The sequence below is a fragment of the Typopeltis vanoorti genome, chromosome 14 (genome assembly GCF_054136105.1).
Source record: "Typopeltis vanoorti isolate ZY-2024b chromosome 14, IOZ_Tvanoo_1.0, whole genome shotgun sequence".
NCBI classification, from domain to species: domain Eukaryota; kingdom Metazoa; phylum Arthropoda; class Arachnida; order Uropygi; family Thelyphonidae; genus Typopeltis; species Typopeltis vanoorti.
The window spans coordinates 61,483,839-61,506,379 of NC_143562.1; the positions used below are offsets into that span (position 1 = coordinate 61,483,839).

General features: G+C 35.2%; 1 protein-coding gene across 2 annotated transcripts in view; it reads left to right on the forward strand.

Annotated features, from left to right (window-relative positions):
• The window catches only part of LOC150099531 (phosphatidylcholine:ceramide cholinephosphotransferase 1-like), a 122,068-nt gene that overhangs the window by 90,735 nt on the left and 8,792 nt on the right, over window positions 1-22,541 (forward strand). For both annotated transcript variants that reach the window (XM_090404524.1, XM_090404523.1), the window contains exons 5-6: window positions 7,309-7,484; window positions 18,949-19,114. In XM_090404524.1, coding sequence (XP_090260650.1) covers window positions 7,309-7,484; window positions 18,949-19,098 — 326 coding nt within the window. In that variant the 3' untranslated portion in view covers window positions 19,099-19,114. The remainder of the gene's footprint in view (window positions 1-7,308; window positions 7,485-18,948; window positions 19,115-22,541) is intronic.

Consider the following 22,541-nt stretch of genomic DNA (forward strand, 5'->3'; position numbering starts at 1 on the left):
TTAGTTTTATTTTTAGAGGTACCTGTGGCATAGTATAATTATTAAAGAACACGTAAGTCCCCAGTAATAACTTTTAATTAATAAATAAGGTACAGCTATTTCATACTAAAACTAATAGTGCATCTTCAGTGTTACAAACAGATAGGAATGGAATACAAGTAACGAACATTCGGTGGATCATCTATTAAAATACGTTGTTTTTGCGAGTTAGGAAATGAAAGAAATTAATAAATAATTAATATTTAAGATAAATGGTTTTTTTTTAATGATTACATAAAATAAGTCTCCCAGATCTTCGAGAGAGAGAGAGAATCATTTCGATTTAAATTTGGTCGGTGTAAAATAGCTTCACAATTTTCTTTAAAGAGGTGTTCATATTTGAACCTGCATCTATGAAGGAGAATAGCTTTATCCCACTGAATATTATGGGTAGTGGTAATACTGTGTTGTGCTAGACCACACTTCTGATGTTTGTTGTAATCAATATAATATTGATGTTCTTTAATTCTTTTTTCCACAGAATGGCCAGTTTGTCCAAAATAAGAAACATCACATTCACATGGTATTTGGTAGATGCCAGCCAAAGATAGAAATGACAGTTTATCTTTTGTAGAAGGCAATAAGGAAGAAATTTTGTTGATAGGAATATACATGGGAATTAATTGGTACTTTTTTAAAATTCTACCTATAAGTTCTGAGATTCCTGGAATGTAGGTGATTGGAACTCTGCAGACTGTTGAAGAAACCTTAGGTATTGGAACATAAGATTCAATTATCTGTTGGATTTGATTAGGTTGGTAATTATTAGATTCCATTAACTTTTTAATGACGGAAAGTTCTTGTAAGATTTCTGGAGAAGAGCAAACTTTATGCGTTCTATTAATTAGAGATTATAGAATACCGAATTTTTGAGATGTGTGGTGAGCAGACTTTTTATGAATATATCTGCCAGTAAATGCGGGTTTTCAAAAGATGCTTGTAGATAAGGTACCAGAAGAAGTAAGCAGGATGTCCAAAAATGGTAAAGTACCAGAATTTTCTTTTTCCATGGTGAATTGGATACGAGGGTGAAGGCTATTTATCAGTTGTAGAAAGCTCATCTTCAGTGTGTGACCAAATGGCAAAAACATCATCGACATAACGATACCAAAGAGATGGCTGAGGGTGAATGGATGAAAACATAGTTTCTTCAAATTGTTTCAAAAAATAGTTAGCCAAAGGTGGAGACAAAGGGCTATCCATGGCCGTACCCTCAACTTGTTTGTAGAACTTGTTTTTTCAACTAAAATAACCTGAATAGATAACAAATTCAAAAATCTTTGCGATATCTGGAGGGTAATCTTCATATAATTTGACTGTGTGTGTCGGCTAATGGAATATTGGTAAACAGAGATACAATGTCGAAACTGACTAGCAACTCAGACTCTTTGATTTTTTTCGATTAAATCTGTTGATTTTTTTTTTTTTTGATCTGGAATGTCCAGTGAGAGCACTTAAAGAATGAGACAAGACTTTTGCAATTCGATAAGTAGGAGAATCAATGCAATTCATGATTGGTCTTACTAGATAGCCTTCTTTATGGATTTTCGGGAGACCATATAGATGGGGAGTTCTTCCAAAGTAGGTTTGTAATTTATCCACAAAATTTGGGTCCCAACTGATGACCTCATCAAGTAATTTGTTTAATTTGAGAATTTGTAGGATTATGTGTGATCTCTTTGTAGGTACAGCTGTCTTCTAAAAGACTGGATACTTTTGTCTCATAGTCAGTCTTATTCATGATCACAATAGCCTTTCCTTTATCAGCCTTAGAAATAGATATGTTATTATCTCTTCTTAACCCCTTAACATACAAAGACGTCTGTGACACATCTTTTGTTTATTGCACCAAAATTGATTTTGAATTTTGGTTTCGTAGTAATTATATAGCATCTATATTCGGTAGTATAAATACAACTGAATATAGATGCTAGACAATCTTGTGTCTATTTCCTTTCAGCCAAGAAAAGTTGCCAACGGCATGTATCGGCTATTTCATTTGCATTTGCACAAATTCATCATTATTTGAAAAATAATGACGAATTTGATCCAGCAAATCACCCTTGCCCAAAAAATTGGCAGAAAAACGACTGCTTTCTGATTTTCAATTGGTATTAAGGGGTTAAAGAAGTTAGCCCTTTGATTTCATCATTTGATAAATTGCTTGGAGGTAATTTGCTTTTAAATAACGAAGTTCAGATAAATTGTGTTCTATATTATGTAAAAAAAAAATCAAGATATGGAATGTGTGTAAGAATAACTGCAAAATCAAGGCCTTTTGCTAAAGCACTGGTTTCGGCGTCGGATAAAAGGCGATCGGAAATGTTAATAATCCATTTATTAGTAGAAGTGATATCAGAGGCTATTAAATTTTTCTTTTGCTTGTGATATAAAGAATTATATTTTTGCATAAGTCTGTGAAAATTTCTTTCGTAAGAACGGGTTAAAGATTGTTTTGATAAACGAAGAACAATGACTAGTAATTCATCATTAAGAACAGTTGAGGTTTCGTCTTCGAGATTCGAAATAGACTTAATATTAGAAGCTAATTCTTTTTTGGCAGTACGAAGTTGGTTATGAATTAAGGAGAAACTTGCACGAATGTAAATAGAGTGGGCTCCAGGAGACCACAAGAAGACTAGGAAAATTATCGATTTTACAAGGTAAACTTCGAGCACGGATTGCCTTCCTCAAAAAATGTCATGATACGAAAATTATTCCTACATTTGCTAGGTTTAAAGAAACAACTCGGTCTCCTAGAGCCCACTCTGTTTACATTCGTGCAAGTTTCTCCTTAATTCGTAACCAATTTCGTACTGCCAAAAAAAATTAGCTTCTATTATTAAGTCTATTTCGGATCTCAAAGAAGAAATTTCAACTGTTCTTAATGATGAATTACTAGTTATTGTTCTTCGTTTATCAAAACAATCTTTAACCCGTTCTAACGAAAGAAATTTTCACAGACTTATGCAAAAATATAATTCTTTATATCACAAGCAAAAGAAAAACTTTGTCCATATCAATTCAGAGATGCTGATAGTTTTCAGTAATCTGCTTTTTGAGGATCATCTGTTATCTCTCCACCCTCTTTAAAATATTTAAATCATTGAAATGGGACTTTCAGGTTCATCTTTCATAAGCTGGCCAACTCTCGTCAGAGTGTCACCACCAAGGTCACATTTAAGCCTCTCTAGTGCCCCCTCCTAGAGCATTACTTGCATTAGCCTTTTGTTTCAATCCCATTATTTGTTTTCTTGCACTGTGTATAATTTAAAAAAGTATAGTTAAAAGTTCACAAATTTGTAAGACAGTTTCAGGTAAATGAATAATGAAAAAAATTAGTTAAGATTTTGCATTGGCAGCCAAGTTAAAAGTTAATCTAACAAATGCAATATGCTAACATTTTAGAAATAAAAGATAGGCCACTGCCAAGAGTTATTTCTTTTTTTTTATTTAGATGTGTTTTAGAACTATTTACTCATTTGAACTGGTATCATTTTCTGCAGCTATTGGTAAGCATTTAAATATTTTTTGTTACCAAGCCATTGTAATTCATGTTTCTTTTAGTCAGTCTGATATTTAAAAATAATATTTTCTAACATCAATAAGTGTTTAGAAGATATGTTTCTGAAAAAAAAGAATGCATTTAAAAGTTTGTTCAGTTGCAAAACACAAAGCTACATAGATTACTGAAACTATAGAATATACACAAGGCTTAAATCCAGTAGAAAAAATTTCTCCAAAGATAAATGAAAGCAAGATTCATGAATAATTTTTCTTTTGAATAAGAGATGAAAAGCAGTGATTTTCCTTTTATTCTCAGACTGAATTACTGTCAGCATGAAGGTAAGTCAAAATGAATTCATCAAATCCTTGTATTTGCCCTCAAGGGGTATACAGAAGACTATGATACTTCCTTGTTCCAGCCTGTTTCATGGTCTTTTTATTGCTGATATTCTTGTCAGATTAATTATGATAGACACACATGTGAGAGGTTGGGTGTTCAACCTATATGACTTTAGTACTGTATATAGGAAAGTTACTTGGGGAATCCTATGGACTTGTACTGGATTAAATCTTAAGATTTAAGGTCAGATTTTGAAATTAACATATCCAATTTTGATATCAGATTTAATGCTATATTTCCTTCATAATGTGATCCATATAGATGAATCAGTGTACATCTTTGTTGTATGCTAGATATTACATCAAACCATTTTCCTGTACCTCCTTCATTTCTAACTGCTGATTTAAATATAGACATGTATTTTATGTCCTGTTTATACCATATAATTATAGCATTTTGCAAACACCTTTCCTCTGTGTCTTGTGCTTTTTCCAGATCAACAAAATTCTAAAATACAAATGTCTTATCTTTGCTTGATTTCTCAACTTTCTTAAAGTTGAAAATCTCATCTTGATAGCCCTTATTTGGCTTGTTCCTTTCCAGTTTTTTATCCTCTTTTCAAATATGCTTGTATCAATTGTACTTTGAACACTCATTAAAGAATTTCATTTTTGTCACATTCAGTTTTTCCATTTTTATAGGTGGATACTTAGGACTGTATGCTAATCATCTGAAATACTGCCTTCTGAATTAGGCAGTACATGTACTGTAAAATTTTACAGGACATAAAATTCCATATTTTGGCATTTCTGGTTATATATATATATATATATATATATATATATGGTCGGTGGTAGATGGCGTTGATGTAGTTGCAGTCAGTTGGTGGAGACTGAGTTGTAGAGTAGGTGCCCTCCCTCGATGAGTCTTTGGACTCCCTGGAGGTGACAAATAATAATAATAATATATTGTCCACTCCAGCTGCTTTTCTACATTTCAGGTTTTTGATAGTTTTTTTTTTTTTTTTTCCTATCTCAAATATTAATATGTACTCCTGACTTTATTCTTCTTGAAAATATTTTCTACTGCCATTCTGTCACTTGTTTCATTTAAGTCTTTCAGAGTAATTGTTCTAGTCGTTGAAAATATTTTTATCTTCAGTTTTATATTACCTTTATCAGTTCATTCCTTTTGCAGTATTTTTTCCTCCAGTAACCTTAGAAGCTTCCAATAGCCTCTAGAACGTTTTACTACCTTAATATTTATCTTCTACTCTCTTCCCATGACTTGTTTAGCTACATTTTACACATTGCTTTGCTTTGTGACATTTTTCTGTATGCTTTGAGCACTAATGCCGATTTATTTGCTAGGAACTCATTTCCATTATATCGTCTATTGATTTCTGATTTTTCTCTCCTTGCAAACGCTTAAATACATACCTTCCTGACTGAGTCGGTGTTTTTTTTTGTCTGCCACTAAGTCTCAAAGGTTTGGTTTGTTTTCAAACTCATCTTTTTATTGAATAATATTTGTATATTTAGTTGATAGTTCACCTGTGACAGATGCTCCACTTGGATTCTTTTTTAATGAATCAGTAAAAATGAACTTGCTATGAGAAGACCATTATACCAAACTACTAGAGGATCTTAACAAAATCTTCATAAGCTGCTGTTATTCAGGGGGAAGGGGTGGGGGGGCTATAGCAAACTAGCCTATATAACTTACTATTCCTGTAGATTTCAGGAATTCGAAATTTTGAAACGTGACACCTGGCTTTTGTTGCTCTTGGCAAGGTCTCAGCCTAATCCCTATTGTATATTGAAATCTGACAACATACAAGCATCCAAACAATCTGTAGAGAAATAACATCTTTGTCATATTACATCATTTGATAGAACCCAAGAAAGTAGAGAATTTGTGTCAATGTTTATTACAGGAACTGCATTTTGGATCAAACATTGAGAAATTATTTACTATTGTATGGGCACCTCTATGGAGTTTAAAGACCTGTTGCAGGAGACCCAAACTATCCACACAGTATCTGTCACAACTCTCCTTGAACCCATTAAGAAATGATGACTCTGGCAACTCATTCCATTCACTCACCATTCTCTGAGTGAAAAATTTAGTCACCATACCCTTATCACCTCCAGGGATGACCTGTTGTCCCCCCCCCCCCAGCCAAGTGCACTAACATTTCATTTACTTAAAATTCTTTAAGTAACTTAAGAATTTCTATCATATTTCCTCTTTTTGCCTATCAACCAACCAACTTCTGCAACGCCCACAAATCCTCAGTCTGGGAGTATATCACAGGCCACTTGTGGATCCTCTGAACTGTTTAATCCCTAAGAAACCCAGGTAACCAGACCTCAGCACTAGTAATTCAGATGAGGATGTATCAGGGCCTTATAAAGAATAACAGCAACTTCCTAATCTCAACTTGTTAATGTGTTCAATAGGCAAGTAATCCTATGAACTACCTTGGCATCTTTAGAAATATGCCCCTTTAAACTTCGACATTCTATCTACTGCTACCGTCAAATCCCTAGCTTCACATCTATTTCCTGGAGTATGGTTCCATCAATGTGGTGCACAGCTTGTAATGTGTGTGTATATCTATATATATATATACATATATATATATATATATCTCAAAATGAATAACTTGACATTTCTCTGCATTAAACTGATACCCATTCTTTTGCCCATACTTGACAGCCTATTTAAATCATCCTGCAAGCTTTCCACATCACTTTGATTAACTATTATTCTACCCAATTTTGCATCAGCAAAATAATAAATCTACTAATGCCTTTTCTTCCCCATAATAGTAAAACAGCCTTGTCTACTCCCTGTAACTTTTGGAGACTGAGGGGCAGTTCCATCTCCAACATTAACCAATCAGAGTTAGCTGGCACAAGACTATCACTAATTTTAAACAGCACCTGGTGAACAGATGCAGATAAGTACCACCATCTCATGGTCCCTAACTCTAACACAATGTATATATTGCTTGAAATAACATGGGTTCTATGGTCTATTTTCTTGAGTTTATGGGACAAACTAGTTTCTAGGTGCAAAAGCTCACTTGCCTATGTCAGAGATTGACTAACTTGGGAACCAGTCGAAGAATGGATTGGAAAACATTTCTCTAGTTGGCAACTGGATTTGAACTTTGAACAGCTTTCTTTGGGCAGCCTAGTGCCATAGATGGAAATACCATTTCCACAGGCTTTCATCAGCAAAATAAAGTAGTTTTGATATTTCAGAAGTTAATTTTAAACCTCGTTTACTAAAACCCTGATTCAGTTAAGATCCCAAACCAGTAATTTTGCTACTATTAGAATGCCATTCTTTATATGCTCTATTGTAATTTCAAAATAAAATTAATAACATCTAAAATATTTGAATGTTTTCAGATACACCTCGAAGATGTATTATATTACACTGGCTATCGTGGTTGACTGCATGTGCTGGGGTGTTTTTGGTGCTTCTTGCACGAGGCCATTACACAGTTGATGTCGTTGTAGGATACTATGTTACAACCAGAGTGTTTTGGATATACCACACCATGGCAAACAATGCATCTCTTAAGGTAATTTAAAATAGCCTATATATTTTTACAAATGTTTAAATTCTTAGTCATTTCTTTAAGAAATGATCTACCTGGTATTAGAAATTAATAGATTACTACATGAATATTTCTTGGAGAGATGTGTTATAAATCAAACATACTAGAATTTTGTTAAGGGGATAAAAATCCCTTGTTGTTTTTCAGCCAGTAAGCGAAACTAAGATCGAAGACTACGATCTGAACGTTTCATGCCGACGAACTGTCGGCGGATCCAAGCGTAAGTGATGACCACTTGGTAGTGCCACACCACGGCAACTCGTTGCAAAGGTGGAGCAAGCTCCCTCACTATTCTTGATATTTTCTCATAATGTAAAAACACAGCTCCTGGGAGATGTAGTACTGTTTTACATTGTGAGGAGAGGTCACTACCCAGACCGGTTTCAACCTTTTTTTTTTTGTGTGACCTCTCCTCATAATGTAAAACAGTACTACATCTCCTAGGAGCTGTGTGTTTTTACATTATGAGAAAATATCAAGAATAGTGAGGGATCTTGCTCCACCTTTGCAACGAGTTGCCATGATGTGGCACTACCAAGTGGTCACTTATGCTTGGATCCGCCGACAGTTCGTCGGCATGAAACGTTTAGATCGTAGTCTTCGATCTTAGTTTCGCTTACTGGCTGAAAAACAACAAGGGATTTTTATCCCCTTATCAACCTCGCCAGAAAAAATAGCCGTTTGGCTTTCTTCCTAGTTATAATATGTTATAACATAATATAGTGACACACCTTTCGGGAATCGTATAGCAAAAGTATGCAAGTTCTTTCCACTTAAACTCTGATATTCTAGGTCTAGCTACTCACTGATGAGACCTCAAAAAAGGTTGAAACCAGTCTGGGTAGTGACCTCTCCTCATAATGTAAAACAGTACTACATCTCCTAGGAGCTGTGTGTTTTTACATTATGAAAAAATATCAAGAATAGTGAGGGAGCTTGCTCCACCTTTGCAACGAGTTGCCGTGGTGTGGCACTACCAAGTGGTCACTTACGCTTGGATCCGCCGACAGTTCGTCGACATGAAACGTTCAGATTGTAGTCTTCGATCTTAGTTTCGCTTACTGGCTGAAAAACAACAAGGGATTTTTATCCCCTTAACTTATCAACCTCACCAGAAAAAAATAGCCGTTTGGCTTTCTTCATACTAGAATTTTGTTAATTTTGCATAAACAGATTTAAACATTTTTTACAGCTGCTATAATCTTTACTTTTTACTGAGTATGCTACTCTGAGAAATGAGTATTACATAGATCAGTTGATTTTGTCCCACTTGATGTATCAGAATCATTCATTCAGGTCCTAGCACCAGTGTTTTTTTTTTTAGGCTACAAGAGATTTATTCTGATGCGATTTAATTTGCATAATTGTAACGTATCACTATCAGAATTGCTTCTGCTGTATGAAGCAATTTATTTAAGGTATTTATAAAAAATTAATTAGCATAACTGAGGTCCTGTGAAGAACTTCATTCTGAGGAAACAAGTTTTGTATTCATGAAACATCTGTCAAGTTGAGGAATACTACTGCTGAAGAGTTCTCTTCAAAGTTAGGCATATTATGTAGACCTTGGTGATAGAAATAGCAAGATTTCACATCTGATTTGTGGGTTTCCTGTTATTGACAGTATAAGAGATGAACAAAACACATACTAGAAAGAACTTCAACTCTTCAGGATAGCCTAAGCTTATTGGTGGTATGTGCTTTGGCAGTATTTCATTATATATATGTGGTGCTCTGTGTGTTTAATTCCATCCATTAAAAGGTTGGGAACCTGTACACAATTTAGTACTTGGGTGTGTACTAAGAATTAATCTTGAACATCTTGTGCTAGATACTAAATGTGATACCTCCAACCTATTTTAGGCCTCTAAATAGGTAATGAAAATCATTTACTCTATACATATGCAAACTATAGTAAACTTCATCCATACTTCAGGAATATTTGAACTTGTGACTTGTCGGTTACAAAGATGAGATGCTATTTCTTGCCCACCTGTTAAGTATGAGGTTTGTATTGTTTCCTTTAGTGCTGTATTTGAAACAAGGTATTTCAACTTAAGGTGAATAGTTCAGGATGAACAATTATTTGCTAATAAGGGACCATGCTGTTCTCATATAAAATGTTTCTAGATATGTAAATAGCGTTTAGTTTAAACTTTCTATTTGAAAGAGATTTGGGATTAACTGTTGTTTTGGTGATAGATTACAGGTTTTACATTTAGCTCCAGTGGGATATTTACACAAGATAATGCCCTGGCTGAATTTCGGTTTATCTATCAGCAGGAAGCATTTTGCAAAAGAAATTAGTAACTAGTAACTCACTTGAGATTGGGAAGTATATTTCAAGAATTTTAGTGAATTTTAAAAAGCAGGTGTAGAGGAGGAGAGCTGGACTCTTCCTGAATATATGGTTATCATAATCAGAACATATTTCAACTGTCTGTAATTTCAAGTCAAATAAACTGTGGAAATCATAGTTTTAAACTTAATTTTTCAGGTGTGCTATTTAAATATATATACATATACAGTGGTGCCTTGGTTAATGACTGTGTGTTTAATTCCATTCCAGGATTACCGTCGTTATCCAAGGCGCGATTCCCCATAAGTTTTAATTGAAAATCGATTTAATTTGTTCCAGCTCCTCCCCACAACCATAGTACATATTAAAAATGCAGATAAAACTCATATAAATTGTTATAAAAATATGGTAAATATTTTTATATTTATTATACAGTTATATGTATTTGCTATAAAAAAAATTAACATTAATAAAATGAATTGTTCATGAAAACAGTTTTTAATTATCAATCTTCACCAGAAGGACAATTGGGCTCACTTTGGAGTTTTTTGACAAATGGACCTGTAAAAAACATGTCTAGGGTTGTTTGCTTCTGCCTCTTTTTTAAAATGTTTCTGAAAAACTGCATGGACTTTTCATTAAATAGATCTGCAGTTCTGATAACCTCAGATTTGTTTGGATTCCATTTCATAACATTTTGAACTTCCTCCCACTTTGCCAAAACATTTTTGATTTCATCAGTCATAATTTGTTCTTTCTCTCCATCCTCATCTTCAGATGAAATTTCCATTTCCTTTTCTTCACATTGCTGCTTGAAAAGTTCTTTTAGCTCGTCAGTAGTCAGTTCTCGGTCATGCATCTCCAATAATTCTCGAACATCTTCTTCTACTTCCAAGTTAAGATCATGAGCAGTTGCCACAATATCCTTTACCAGTTTGTGTCCTTCATCTGAAGTTTCTTCATTACCAAAGGAAGGAAACAGTTTCCTCCATGCTGCTTTGAGACATTTCATTGTTACTTCTTGCCAAGCCTTTACAATTAGCCTAATTGCTATGACAATGTTGAATTCTTCCTTCCAAAATTTTCTTAGGGTTATATTGGTAGCCTCACACATTTCAAAACACCTGGTAAAAAGTGCCCTTGTGTAAAGTTTTTTTAAATTTGCAATTATCAGCTGATCCATAGGTTGAATCAGAGATGTAGTCTTGGGAGGAAGAAAAATCACCTTAATTTAATTCCTCTGGTAGCTCTTCTTGTATGCCTGTTGGATGGCCAGGTGCGTTATCCAAGGTTAAAATGGCTTTTAGAGGCAGATTGTTTTGCTCAAGATAGACTTTGACGGTTGGTCTAAACACTTCGCGAATCCAGTCTCTAAATTCTATTCTTGTGACCCAGGCTTTGCTGTTAGACTTCCACAAAACACCGAGATTGAATTTAGAGACATAGAACTTTTTGAATGCTCGGGGATTCTCTGAGTGGTAGATTAACATTGGTTTTACCTTGCAGTCTCCACTTGCATTTGCTGCTAAAAGCAATGTTAACCTATCATTCATTGGTTTATGCACAGGAAGTGTTTTTTTTTTTTTTCTTTTGTGATAAATGTCCTGTTGGGCATTTTCTTCCAAAATAACCCAGTCTCATCACAGTTGAAGACTTGTTGAGGTAGGTATTCTCCTTCTTCTTCTATAATTCTTGTAAAGCTATTGACAAATTTATCTGCTGCTGCTGCTGCTTTGTCAGCACTAGCTGCCTCTCCGTGTCTGACCACGCTATGAATTTCTGTTCTTTTTTTAAAGTTGTCAAACCAACCTCTGCTACGTTTGAAATCATCATCTACCTCAGAACTTGATCCTGAAGTCTTCTTTTTCAAATCTTGATAAATCTGTTTAGCTTTCTGACAGATTGCATTTTGAGATAAAGTATCGCCCACCATTTCTCTTTCTTTGATCCAAATTAGTAATAGATTTTCCATTTGCTCAAAAAGAAGCCCTCTGACATTCAACCTTGAAGTTCCCTTAGCTATCATAAGTTCTTCTTTCTTAGTTAAAGTGGTTGATATTGTAGAATGACTGGTTTCATATATTCGAGCTAGCTGCATAACTTTCACACCTTCATGATGTTTTGCTATTATTTCTTTCTTGTGTTCAATAGAGAAAATTTTTCTGTTTTTTTTTCCTCACTAGCTTTCTTTTTGGGATCCATTTTGTCACACAATAAAAAAATTCACTCTATAAAAAAAAAGATACGCAAAATACGGTATTATTACAAATTGTACAACACTAAAACAAGGGATACAAAGAACATATCGTCACCTGAAAATAAAAGTAAAAGTTCAAAAAAAAACTTTTTGAAATAAAAGTTAACAGTTAAATTCGAAACCTGCAATTTTTGACTTAGTGCATTTTGCTTGTAAGGTGACAATATTAGATACAGCACTTACCATAGCATACACTGATTAGCAGCTTATAGATACAGCGATTATTATACAGATGAGATTTGATTTTGCCTTTTGATGGCAAACGAACAGTGACACACCAGCTGATTTATTGTCTATATGAACCAACACATAAAAAATAAATGCTTAAATACTCATTTTCATCGTAAAACGCATTTATAACCACAGATTTTAAAATAAAGCACAGTACACTACAAGAAAAGAAACAATAAACGGAAAACGTAAACAGCTGGCTATGATGGGTCAAACATATCTCAGCTTCACAGCTATGTTGCGTGGCTGTTCATCTTCTAATTAGCAAACAGAAAATCCAGTTGGTTTGAAGATTGCTGGTCAGTTATATTTCCAAAACATTTTTTTAAATGTATTGAACGCCTGTTTAGCTCAGTGGGAGTGTGTGTGCAGTTCCAAACACTTGGCCAACTAAAGAAAGAATGCAAGTTTTGTTCTAGTCGCAGACTAGAGAAACTCTTGCCAGCGCCTGGTTGGCTGAGTGGTTAGTGTATCTGCTAAATGAGTTAGTGTATCCTCCAGCCAGAAGGCTGCTGGTTCGAAACCTGCCGTGGACATGTATGTTTGTGATTCTCTGTGGAAATACTGGTGGTGGTGGTAGGCGATAGATGACATTTGTGTAGTTGCAGTTGGTTGTAGTTGGTGGAGACAGCAGGTGCCCTCTCTCGATGAGTCTTTAGACTCCCTGGAGGTGCCACATAATAAGAATAATGTATTGTCATTGTTTTTATTATAGCATAAATTTACTAGACAGAAATTATATTAGTTAAACATTATAATTATAGTTTTTCCTGTCATTCCCATCTTATTGTGATAGGGAAATCAGGTAGTCTGTCATGAGGCTGTTCCTTATGTTAAAGGTCTTGGAAGATATAGCCAAAAACTACTTAGATCTGTTGGCTTACAAGTGTCCTTCCATGCTATCAACAAGATACTACTTTCCTATGCTCATCTAAAGGTAACCTTTTTCCTTTGGCTCACCTTGGAGTGTATGATGTTCCTTGCCTATGTGGATCATCATATTTTAGCCAAATGATGAACATTTAGGCTATGTTAAGTTCCATAAGCCAGAACACTTGACTAGTGGAATACACTATCACTATCAGACACCGAATCCTTTGGAAGAAAATTTAGGTTCTCCATAAAAGTAATAATTTCTTAGAAAGTCAATACAAAGAAAGTTGTGAAACTTTGTTACATTCATTGAATCTCTAAATAGAAACGACGAAAATTAACCCTCTTATGGGAAATAGTTCAAGTTTTGGGATTAAATTTTAATTTTTTATTTATTTGTTTAAATCTCTTGTTTAAAGCTATTTTTACTAGAACCTTAATGTATTTGGAACATGAGACTACACAGTCTTGCCATAAATATTGTTACAGCTTCCACACATGCCTGTGCTGCTGCAGAATTTGGCAAGCCTGGATTTGTTGGTTGCACTGTGTGCAGCCAACATCTGCTTGTTTATCAGTAGAGAGTTGTCTAGATGTATGGGTTAACATGCAGTGGTGAGATTATGAGAACCATGTAGCTGTAATAGCACTTCAAGGTTGGAATAATGCAGTCTGTTATTTTCAACATGCTGAAAATATTCGATCAGTAGGATGTTTTTGCATCAAACTATTAACTTATAACAATACAGAAGATGTATCTGAAATAAAAATAATAAAACAATAGCTTGTGAGGGCTGTGAAGGCATGCCTCCACCATAATCCTGTGAGAATGCTGAAAGTAATGTCACGAGAGATGTGACATCGTTCTCTCTGAAATGTGTTCGTGTACTAACTGATGACTTTGGGGTGAGAGCCTATTGTTGTTCTACTGGACACTTCCTAACACCATAACTTATGTGGTAGAGGTTGATAAAATCAAAGGCACTTCTCCAGCAGTGCAGGAACAACAGACGCAGAAATATCCTCCTTACAGAATTTCACTATTGAAGAGTCATAACTGCCAAAACAATTGGGTATATTCCCCAGATGGTTGCACAGAACATGCCATAGCACCCATGATTCAGGATTCAGTGGTCATCATCCTCTGTCAGTGATGTTTTTTTTTTTTTGGGGGGGGGGAAGTATTGGGGTATCTAAGTTGCATTTCTGTGAGAAATGGGTCAAAACCTCCACCAAAGTGTATCAAGACACCATGCTGGAACCTGTGGTACATCCATAGCAACATAGCAATGCGAGATGAATGTGTCAGACTACATATCACCATCTGATTGGCTGTCTGGAAATCCCAATCTGAATCTGTTGGACTTCAAATTGTGATCAGAGCTTCAGAGAGTAGCCTGCAAGAAATGACACCCCAGCATTGCCAGCCTGAAGGTGGATTTGGAGCAAGCAGTGGCAATGTTTCCATTGGATGTTGTGCGTGCCACCATTGATATGTGGCCTCACAGATTTCGGGCACGTGTGAAGGCAAAAGGAAGACATTTTGAACGTTATACACGTGGTTTTTGTAGGTGCTGAAAGCTGTAAATTATTTACTTATAGATTAAAGATTTATGTGCTGTTCAAGTTGTAACAGTATTTATGGCTGGACTAGGCATATCATGTATGTGCTGTTCACACGTTTCATTGTTGAATCTACCATTTTTTTTGCTCTTGTTTAATTTGAGTCATACTTGAAGATGCTCTTGATACTAGGGCAAAAATGTTATGCCAATAAAATATTTACGTAAATTAAATCTGCATTATGTGTAACTAATTATCATGTCTTGCATTCCAATTCATCAAGTTTAAAAATTATGTTCTTGTTTTAATCCTTTACTCAAGTGTGAGCAAGCAAAGTTTCTTCATTACTATGCTACTTTTATATGGAGGCCACTGACTTCACACCAGATTGCTCTAGTATCTCAATGCACAGCATAAACGAATTTTGACTTTTGAGGTCTTCTAAGCAGGAGTGTATGGAAAATGACTGACTTCTGCATTGATTTAACTCCCTTATCTTTGCAGGTCTAGATCCCACTGATAAGACCTCAAGAAAAACTGAACCAGTCTAAATTATGACCCTTTCCATAAGCAGCATAGCAATATACACATATGAAAAGAAAGTGCTTCAGATTATGGGATACTAAGGCAATTTGATGTGAAGCCATCCTCTATATACAAGTAGCCTAGCAATGAATACTTCATGTGCAACCTTGGTTTGATCACAGCTAATAGGATTAGAATGAGAATATACAGGTAACACTCGTATAACGCGGATGTTAGGTTCCATAGAAATGCGCGTTATATAAATCACGTTATTCGAGACTTAGATCACCTAGAAAAAGTAGGGTTAGGTTCCGAAATCATTTTTTTTTTTAATTATATAAACAACAATAACATATCCAACAAAAACAATATGTTTATTTAATTCATGTAAGTTAAGAAAATATAAACTATGAGACAAATACATAGTATAAAATTATAAAAATTACAAATTGTACATAAATTTCATTGCACATAATGCATAAATGTTTTAGACACAATAAAATAAAGCGCATATTTTAATTATCATCACTGTCTTCAGAAATAACATTTCGTGGACACAAATTCTTTAAGAGGTTGGCACCACTTGAAATCTCTTGGACATCATTTGTATAATTCTCATTGCATACTTTGGCTGGTTTAGTCATCAAGAAGTCAGTAATAAGACTTTGCTTTCCACTATGCTGCAATTTTTTATTAAGTTCATAATATGGCGCTAAACAGATATCCAATTGTCTCATGAATTTTCCCGAGCGCTCCATTGAGGAATCATTATTCTTAAAATAATTTCCTAACTTTCTTGCCAAGTCCAATCCTTCTGCTAATTTTTTTAAACTGAATTCTTTAATGGATTCATCACAATTGGAATCTTTGAAAGAACTTTCCCTGCCATTTGGTTCGATGCCATCTATTAATTGTATCAGTTCCTCCTCATTTAAATCTGTTTCTGCATCAGTTAATTCACTAATTTCATTTTCAACCGTATCGCAAAAGCCCTCTCCACCAAAAATGTGTTATCTAAAATTAGTAGAATTTTGAAGTTCACATTCTTTTTCTTTGTTTAACTTTCTACATCGGGTACAAAACACTTCAAAAACCAATTTTCAAACATGCTAGCTGTAACCCATGCCTTTTTTTTGTTGGCCCGCATAATAAACAGGTAGGGTAGACTTGTCGAGCCCTTTCATCGCACAAGGATATGCAGATCAGTTAATAAACATTGGTTTTGTCATGTAATCACCTGATACATTACTACAAAACAGTAGAGTAATTCTATCTTTGGAAACTTTGAATCCAGGAGCTGATCTTTCATTTTTCGAAATATAGGTGTGTTTTGGTATTTTTTTCCCCAATATAAACCAGATTCATCCGCATTGAACACCTGGTCTGCACTGTAACCATCTTCTTTAATGATTTTTAAAAGTTCTGCTGGGTATTTCCGGGCAGCTTCAATGCCTGCTGAAGCTGATTCTCCCTGGATTTTAAGATTATACAAAGAAAACCTTTTTAAAGTTTTTGAACCAACACTTACTGGAGAATCTTGATCGAGTTCTTTTAAATGTTTATAAACTTTGAGAGCTTTTTGCTTAATAAGATGCTCATCCAAAGGAATTTTCTTTTGAGTGCAATCTTCTACCCAAATCATTAGAGATTTCTCCTTTTTTTTCTATAGAATATCGCATACACGAACAACGCGCTTTGCACTTACCGTTGATCCAGCAATAACACTTTCTCGGATTTTATGTTCATTTTGTTTGATTGTTCGAATTTTTGATTCATTAAATTCAGAGTCCTTGCAACAACTCCTGGTTTTTCTCCAATTTTCAAACGATCCAAGATTTAATTTTTTCTTCGACAGAAATGAATTTCCTCTTAAATGTTGGTTTTTTCCCTTTCGTTGCAGTTTTAGTGGCCATTACAATAAAAATAAACTTTTACATAAAAAAAAAAGCATTACATATGTATGTAACTCACCAGAAAATAAACTGCTCAGCTTCAGGATAACACACTTATGATTTTAAATGCGCTTTTCCTGGCAGAAAACGAAGACAATTTTGAATAATAAACACTTTATACAGTAAACCCTAGATGGCGAGCCTGTGGCACCTCGTGCCAGAGGTGGCATGTCAACGATTTACAGGTGATATCCTTTTATACGCTTATAAATTATTCAATTTTTTTTTTTTTAATTCTTACAATACGTACAAGCTGAATTTTGTTTTACACAGACAGCAACTATAAAGACGTGCATATGATTGGTGCGGTATTAACAAAAGATCGCGCAACCCAAAGCCAAAAGCAACCGACAAGTGTTGAGTTGAAATGTTAATTCTCTTCAATCGAATTCCGTAACATCTGAAACTGTCAAAGCATTCACTATTAGTTTTAACACATTCACAACAGGGTGTCATTTATCGTTTCGATGGAACTTCTCATTACTGACTGGCTCAACTCACACAAACGTTTCAGCCCTTGGTTGAATTTTATGGCTTCTTGGCAGGCGAACTCACACATTCATTATATGGCATGTTTCAATTCTTGGTAGTCTTTTATTTGAAGTTAGCCTTTGTGATCTGTCATAATGATATCGAGAATTTTAAATGCAATAAAACAAACACTTATTTCATAATTGATAAATTGGACAATAGTTTTTAGTTAGATACTCTGTTTCGGTGCAACATATGATTTTGCTTAAGTCTATACAGCATAGTTTCTGTGAGAGGGGACGTGATTTATTAGTTAGTGCCGTTTTTATTCCATCTGTCTCTAATTGCACTATTTGTTGAGAATGACAGACTGCAAAAGCCTGTGTACAGTACCTTATTCAGTGATACAATAAAACTAAATTCGATACTTATAACTACTTGCGCGATACGGGCAGGCACAAATTTAACGAAGATAAAATTTGATTTTTAAGTCCCGCGGTGAAAACTATGAAAAAAAAAAATTAATAAAGGGTTACTAGAAATTATAGACCGCATTATATCGAAACCTCGTTGAACAAGGGGTACTACAATTTGTAGACCGCGTTGTATAAGTACCTGTTATACGAGGGTTACCTGTAATTTGTTTAGTATGTTATTGTGTTACTTGCTCAACATGACAAAAAAAAAAAAAAAAAATCGGCCAAAGCCTTTTTGTTCCCATATACGGAGTAGGCGAAGCCATTTTAGCCCTGTCTAACATTTGGAGACTGAGTGGGCAGTTCAGTCTCCACTGATAGCCAATCAGAGATAGCTGGCCCAAGGCTATCACTAATTAATTGGTATGCAGTGAAGAAGGTGGCTAACAAGTGCTGCCATCTTGTGGTCCTTGACCTTAACACAATATTTTTAATGTCTGAAAATAGTGTAGTTTCGACCACCTATTTTCTTGAGTTTACTGCATGAAAAACCTGATTTTTCTGGGACAAAAAACCCACTTGCCAGAGATGGACTAACTCTGGAACTGGTCAAAAAAAAAAGCTTAGAAAATGTTCCTCCAGTCAGCGACTAGATTTGAACTTATTTCTGCGTGTGGTCAAGCAACGTAGAGTTCAAATATCACTTATACTGAGCTACACAGACTCTCACTGACATGCTTGACATGATTGTATGAAAAAATTGAAATTAGTGCATTTAAAATAATTGCTATTTTTGATACTAAACTAATTTTCATTCTCAATTTGTGTTTCTTGCTTGCAGAGTGCTAGTACTAGCAATTTTCTTTCAAGGATATGGTGGTTTCCTGTGTTTACCTACTTTGAAAAAAATGTAGGTGGTGTTGTACCTCGACAGTATGAATGGCCTTTGCCATGGCCTCGGCGTTTTTTACGGCACACACGGATATCCTAGCAGGGTCCACTATATAGTAAGTATTATTTCAAATGGCTTCATGATGAATGATATGCATTTGGTGTGGTGTTGATACTGGCAACATTTTGGCAATTGCCAAAATGTTGCCAATATCAATGTTGCTTGCCTTTTTTTTTTTTTCATGGAAATAATAAATTGTTGCATCATGGAGTCTGAGGACTCATCGCAGGAGACCCAAACTATCCAAATAATCTATCATACCTCTCCTTGAACCCATTAACTGGCAATCCATTTTCACCAATTCGCACTCCAAGCAAAAAATCTAGTCCTCATACCCTTACTAATTTTATTCAAATTCCAGGGATGACCTCTTGTTCTGGCTCCTCTAGCTAAGTGCTGAAACATTTCCCCTGCTTAATCCTATAAAATCCTTTAAGCAACTTAAATATTTATATCATATACCCTCTTTTTTTTTTTTCTCTTATCGGCCAACTTCTGCAGTCCATACACCCTCAAGCTGTCCTCATAGGGAACATTCCACACACACTACTTGCGATCTTGGTTGCTCACTGAATCTTCTCCACTGCTTCCTCATCCCCAAGAAAGCCAGAGATCAAACCTGAGCATAGTAATGACTTCCTTATCTTTACTTGTTAGTGTGTTTTTCAATAGCCAAGTAATCTTATGGGCTACCTTAGCAATATGACACCCTCATTATCTTTTGCCCCATACTGACAGCCTATTTAAATCGTCCTGCAAGCTCTCCACATTGCCTTGATTTACTCTACCTAATTTTACACCATCAGCACACAACTGAATATTTCTTTCTTTTAAGGTTACACGGTGGTCAGCATTCATAGTGAAGAATTTATGGAGACAAAAACACACGTGCTGGAATAATTATATACATAAATAAATCAACTAACGCCTTTTATTCCCTAATAGGGAGGAGGCGAGGCCTTTATACCCTATCTAGCTTTTGGAGACTGAGTGGGCAGTTCAATCTCCACCGCTAGCCAATCAGAGATAGCTGACCCATGACTATCACCAATTATAGCTGTCACCGATGAAGAGGCTGGCAAACAAGTGCTGCCATCTCTTGGTACCTAATTCTAACAAGATATGTTACTGTCTGAAATAATGTGGGCACTATGGTCAATTTTCTTGAGTTTACGGGATAAAAAACCAGAGTTTCCAGGAGGAAAAACCCATTTGCCCGTGCCAGAGATAGACTAACTCTGGAACCGGTCGAGGAAAGGCTTAGAAAAAGTTCCTCCAGTTGGCGACTAGACTTGAACTTAAGTCAAACTTCGAGCGACGAAGCGCAGAGGACGCAAGTACCACTTCCACTGAGCTACACAGGCCTCTCTGGAATAATTAGAATTCAAAAAATAATATTTAATGTTGGTCAAATATCAGAATGGGGAACAATGAGACTTCTTTGTGCCTATGGTCTGACAGAAGGTTCTACTAAGGTAGAAATGGAGGAATTTTTTTGAGGCTTTAGTGAAAGCAACTGACACAATGAAAAAGGAAAAGTTGGACCTTGCTGGGGATCTAAATAGAGTAGGAAATTATTGTCAGACATACAAAAATATTTTTGCAAATTGGGAGAAAAGAGCAAAGCTAATGATAATGGCAAATATCTATTGGATTTCTGCTCAGGACATGGACTGGTTATTACTAACACAATGTTCCAACATAAAAATGTGCACAAATTCACAGGAAAGAAGCAATGAATAAGAAAAGTCTCGTTGACTATGTTATTGTTGATAGTGATGTTTTCTCATGCAGGACACTAGTGTGCAGAGGATTTGAAATCGGAAGTGAAGTTATCTTGGTGCGACGCTAGCTGTCAGGATCAGATTTTCACTTTACGACAGATAGTTGAGAAATCATGGGAATATAACAAAGATCTATATTTAAGTCAGCAGTTAGAATTGAAGGAAGTACAGGAAGATGGTTTAATTAAATCTGGTATCAGACAAGGATGTACATTAACCCCTCTGTTATTCATTATCTATATGGATCACATTATGAAGGAAAGTGGTATTAAACGTGATATCAAAATTGGAGGTGTTAATCTTTGCTTTATGTGGATGATGTTATACTTCTAAATAAATCTACTACAAGTCTGCAAGATTCCCTGACTAAATTGAATAACTGTTGTAGTAGATATGGTATGAAGGTCAGCAATAACGAGACAATGAAAATAGGCAGAAGCATTGAAAATATGAATTGCATTGTGAATGGAGAACCTATAGAACAATAAAACATTTCAGCTACTTAGGCACAATTTTTAGTGAAGATGGTAAATTAAATATGGAAATAGACAACAGAATCAACAAAGCTGGTATGGCTGGAAGTCAACTGAATAAATTTATATGGAATAAGAGAGAAATTAGTCAAAACACTAATTTAGCTGTATACAAGACAGTGTTCAAACCAATTTTAACTTATGGATCTGAGAGCTGGGTTAGAAGTTAAACATTTGACCAAAGACTAGACCACAGTTATGAGAGTCCTGATAAAGATTAAGGGTGTGAACAGATGGCATCAATGGCAATATCATATTAAAAACGAATATATTAGGAAAGAACTTGACATTGTTAGCATCCAGGAATGTGTTAGCAGAGCTAATCTCAGGTTTAAACAGAATGGGTGAGGAGAGATTAGCAAAACAAGTGTTTTCTGCAAGGTTGGCAGGAAAAAGATCCAGAGGAAGACCAAGATATAGGTGGATTGATACAGTAAAAAGTGCCTTAGAAGATAGAAATATAAGATCTGATAATGGTGGAGTTTTAATAGGTAACAGATTGATTTGGAGGAAAATTGTAGATAGGAAGTTAGTAATGATGTAAATTTTTCATGTAGTATTATCATATCCTATACACCCCTTGAGGGTACATGTCAGGAATTTGATGATATATATCTTATCTTCTTCGGCTGGCATTCTGAAGTTGGAGGCTCATAGAAGGTTGAAGGCTGCTTTTTCAAAAAATCTCTCAATCGAAACCTTGCAGTTTTCAACTTTAAATTTGTAGACATTCCTTATAGCATTTAAGAACATTTTCAATCTCCCCTTTTTCTTCTTTTGGTCATCTTAGAAGCTGGAGACATGCCTTTGTTGTGAGTTTTCTCAGGCTCAACCTCCATAGGACTTGACTCAAATTCTTTACTTATGTACTTTTCCATAGTCAGATCTTCATTGCTCGCAGTGCAGAAGTTAAAGATAATACCATATAGACCAATAAGGCAACAAGGACACATAATGGACATTGAGCCACTGAATACAGTGGACTTGAATACAAAACAAGTTCATGTGTGGAAGTTTCCATCACCTTGGATAGAAAACAGCTGTAGCCTTATGTACTGAAATCAAACTGTATATGCAAAAACATGTATAACAAGAGTTACCTGTACTGCACATAGTTGTTGTATGACAAGCCTTAAAGTAAAAAACTGATATGAGCTATAAATAT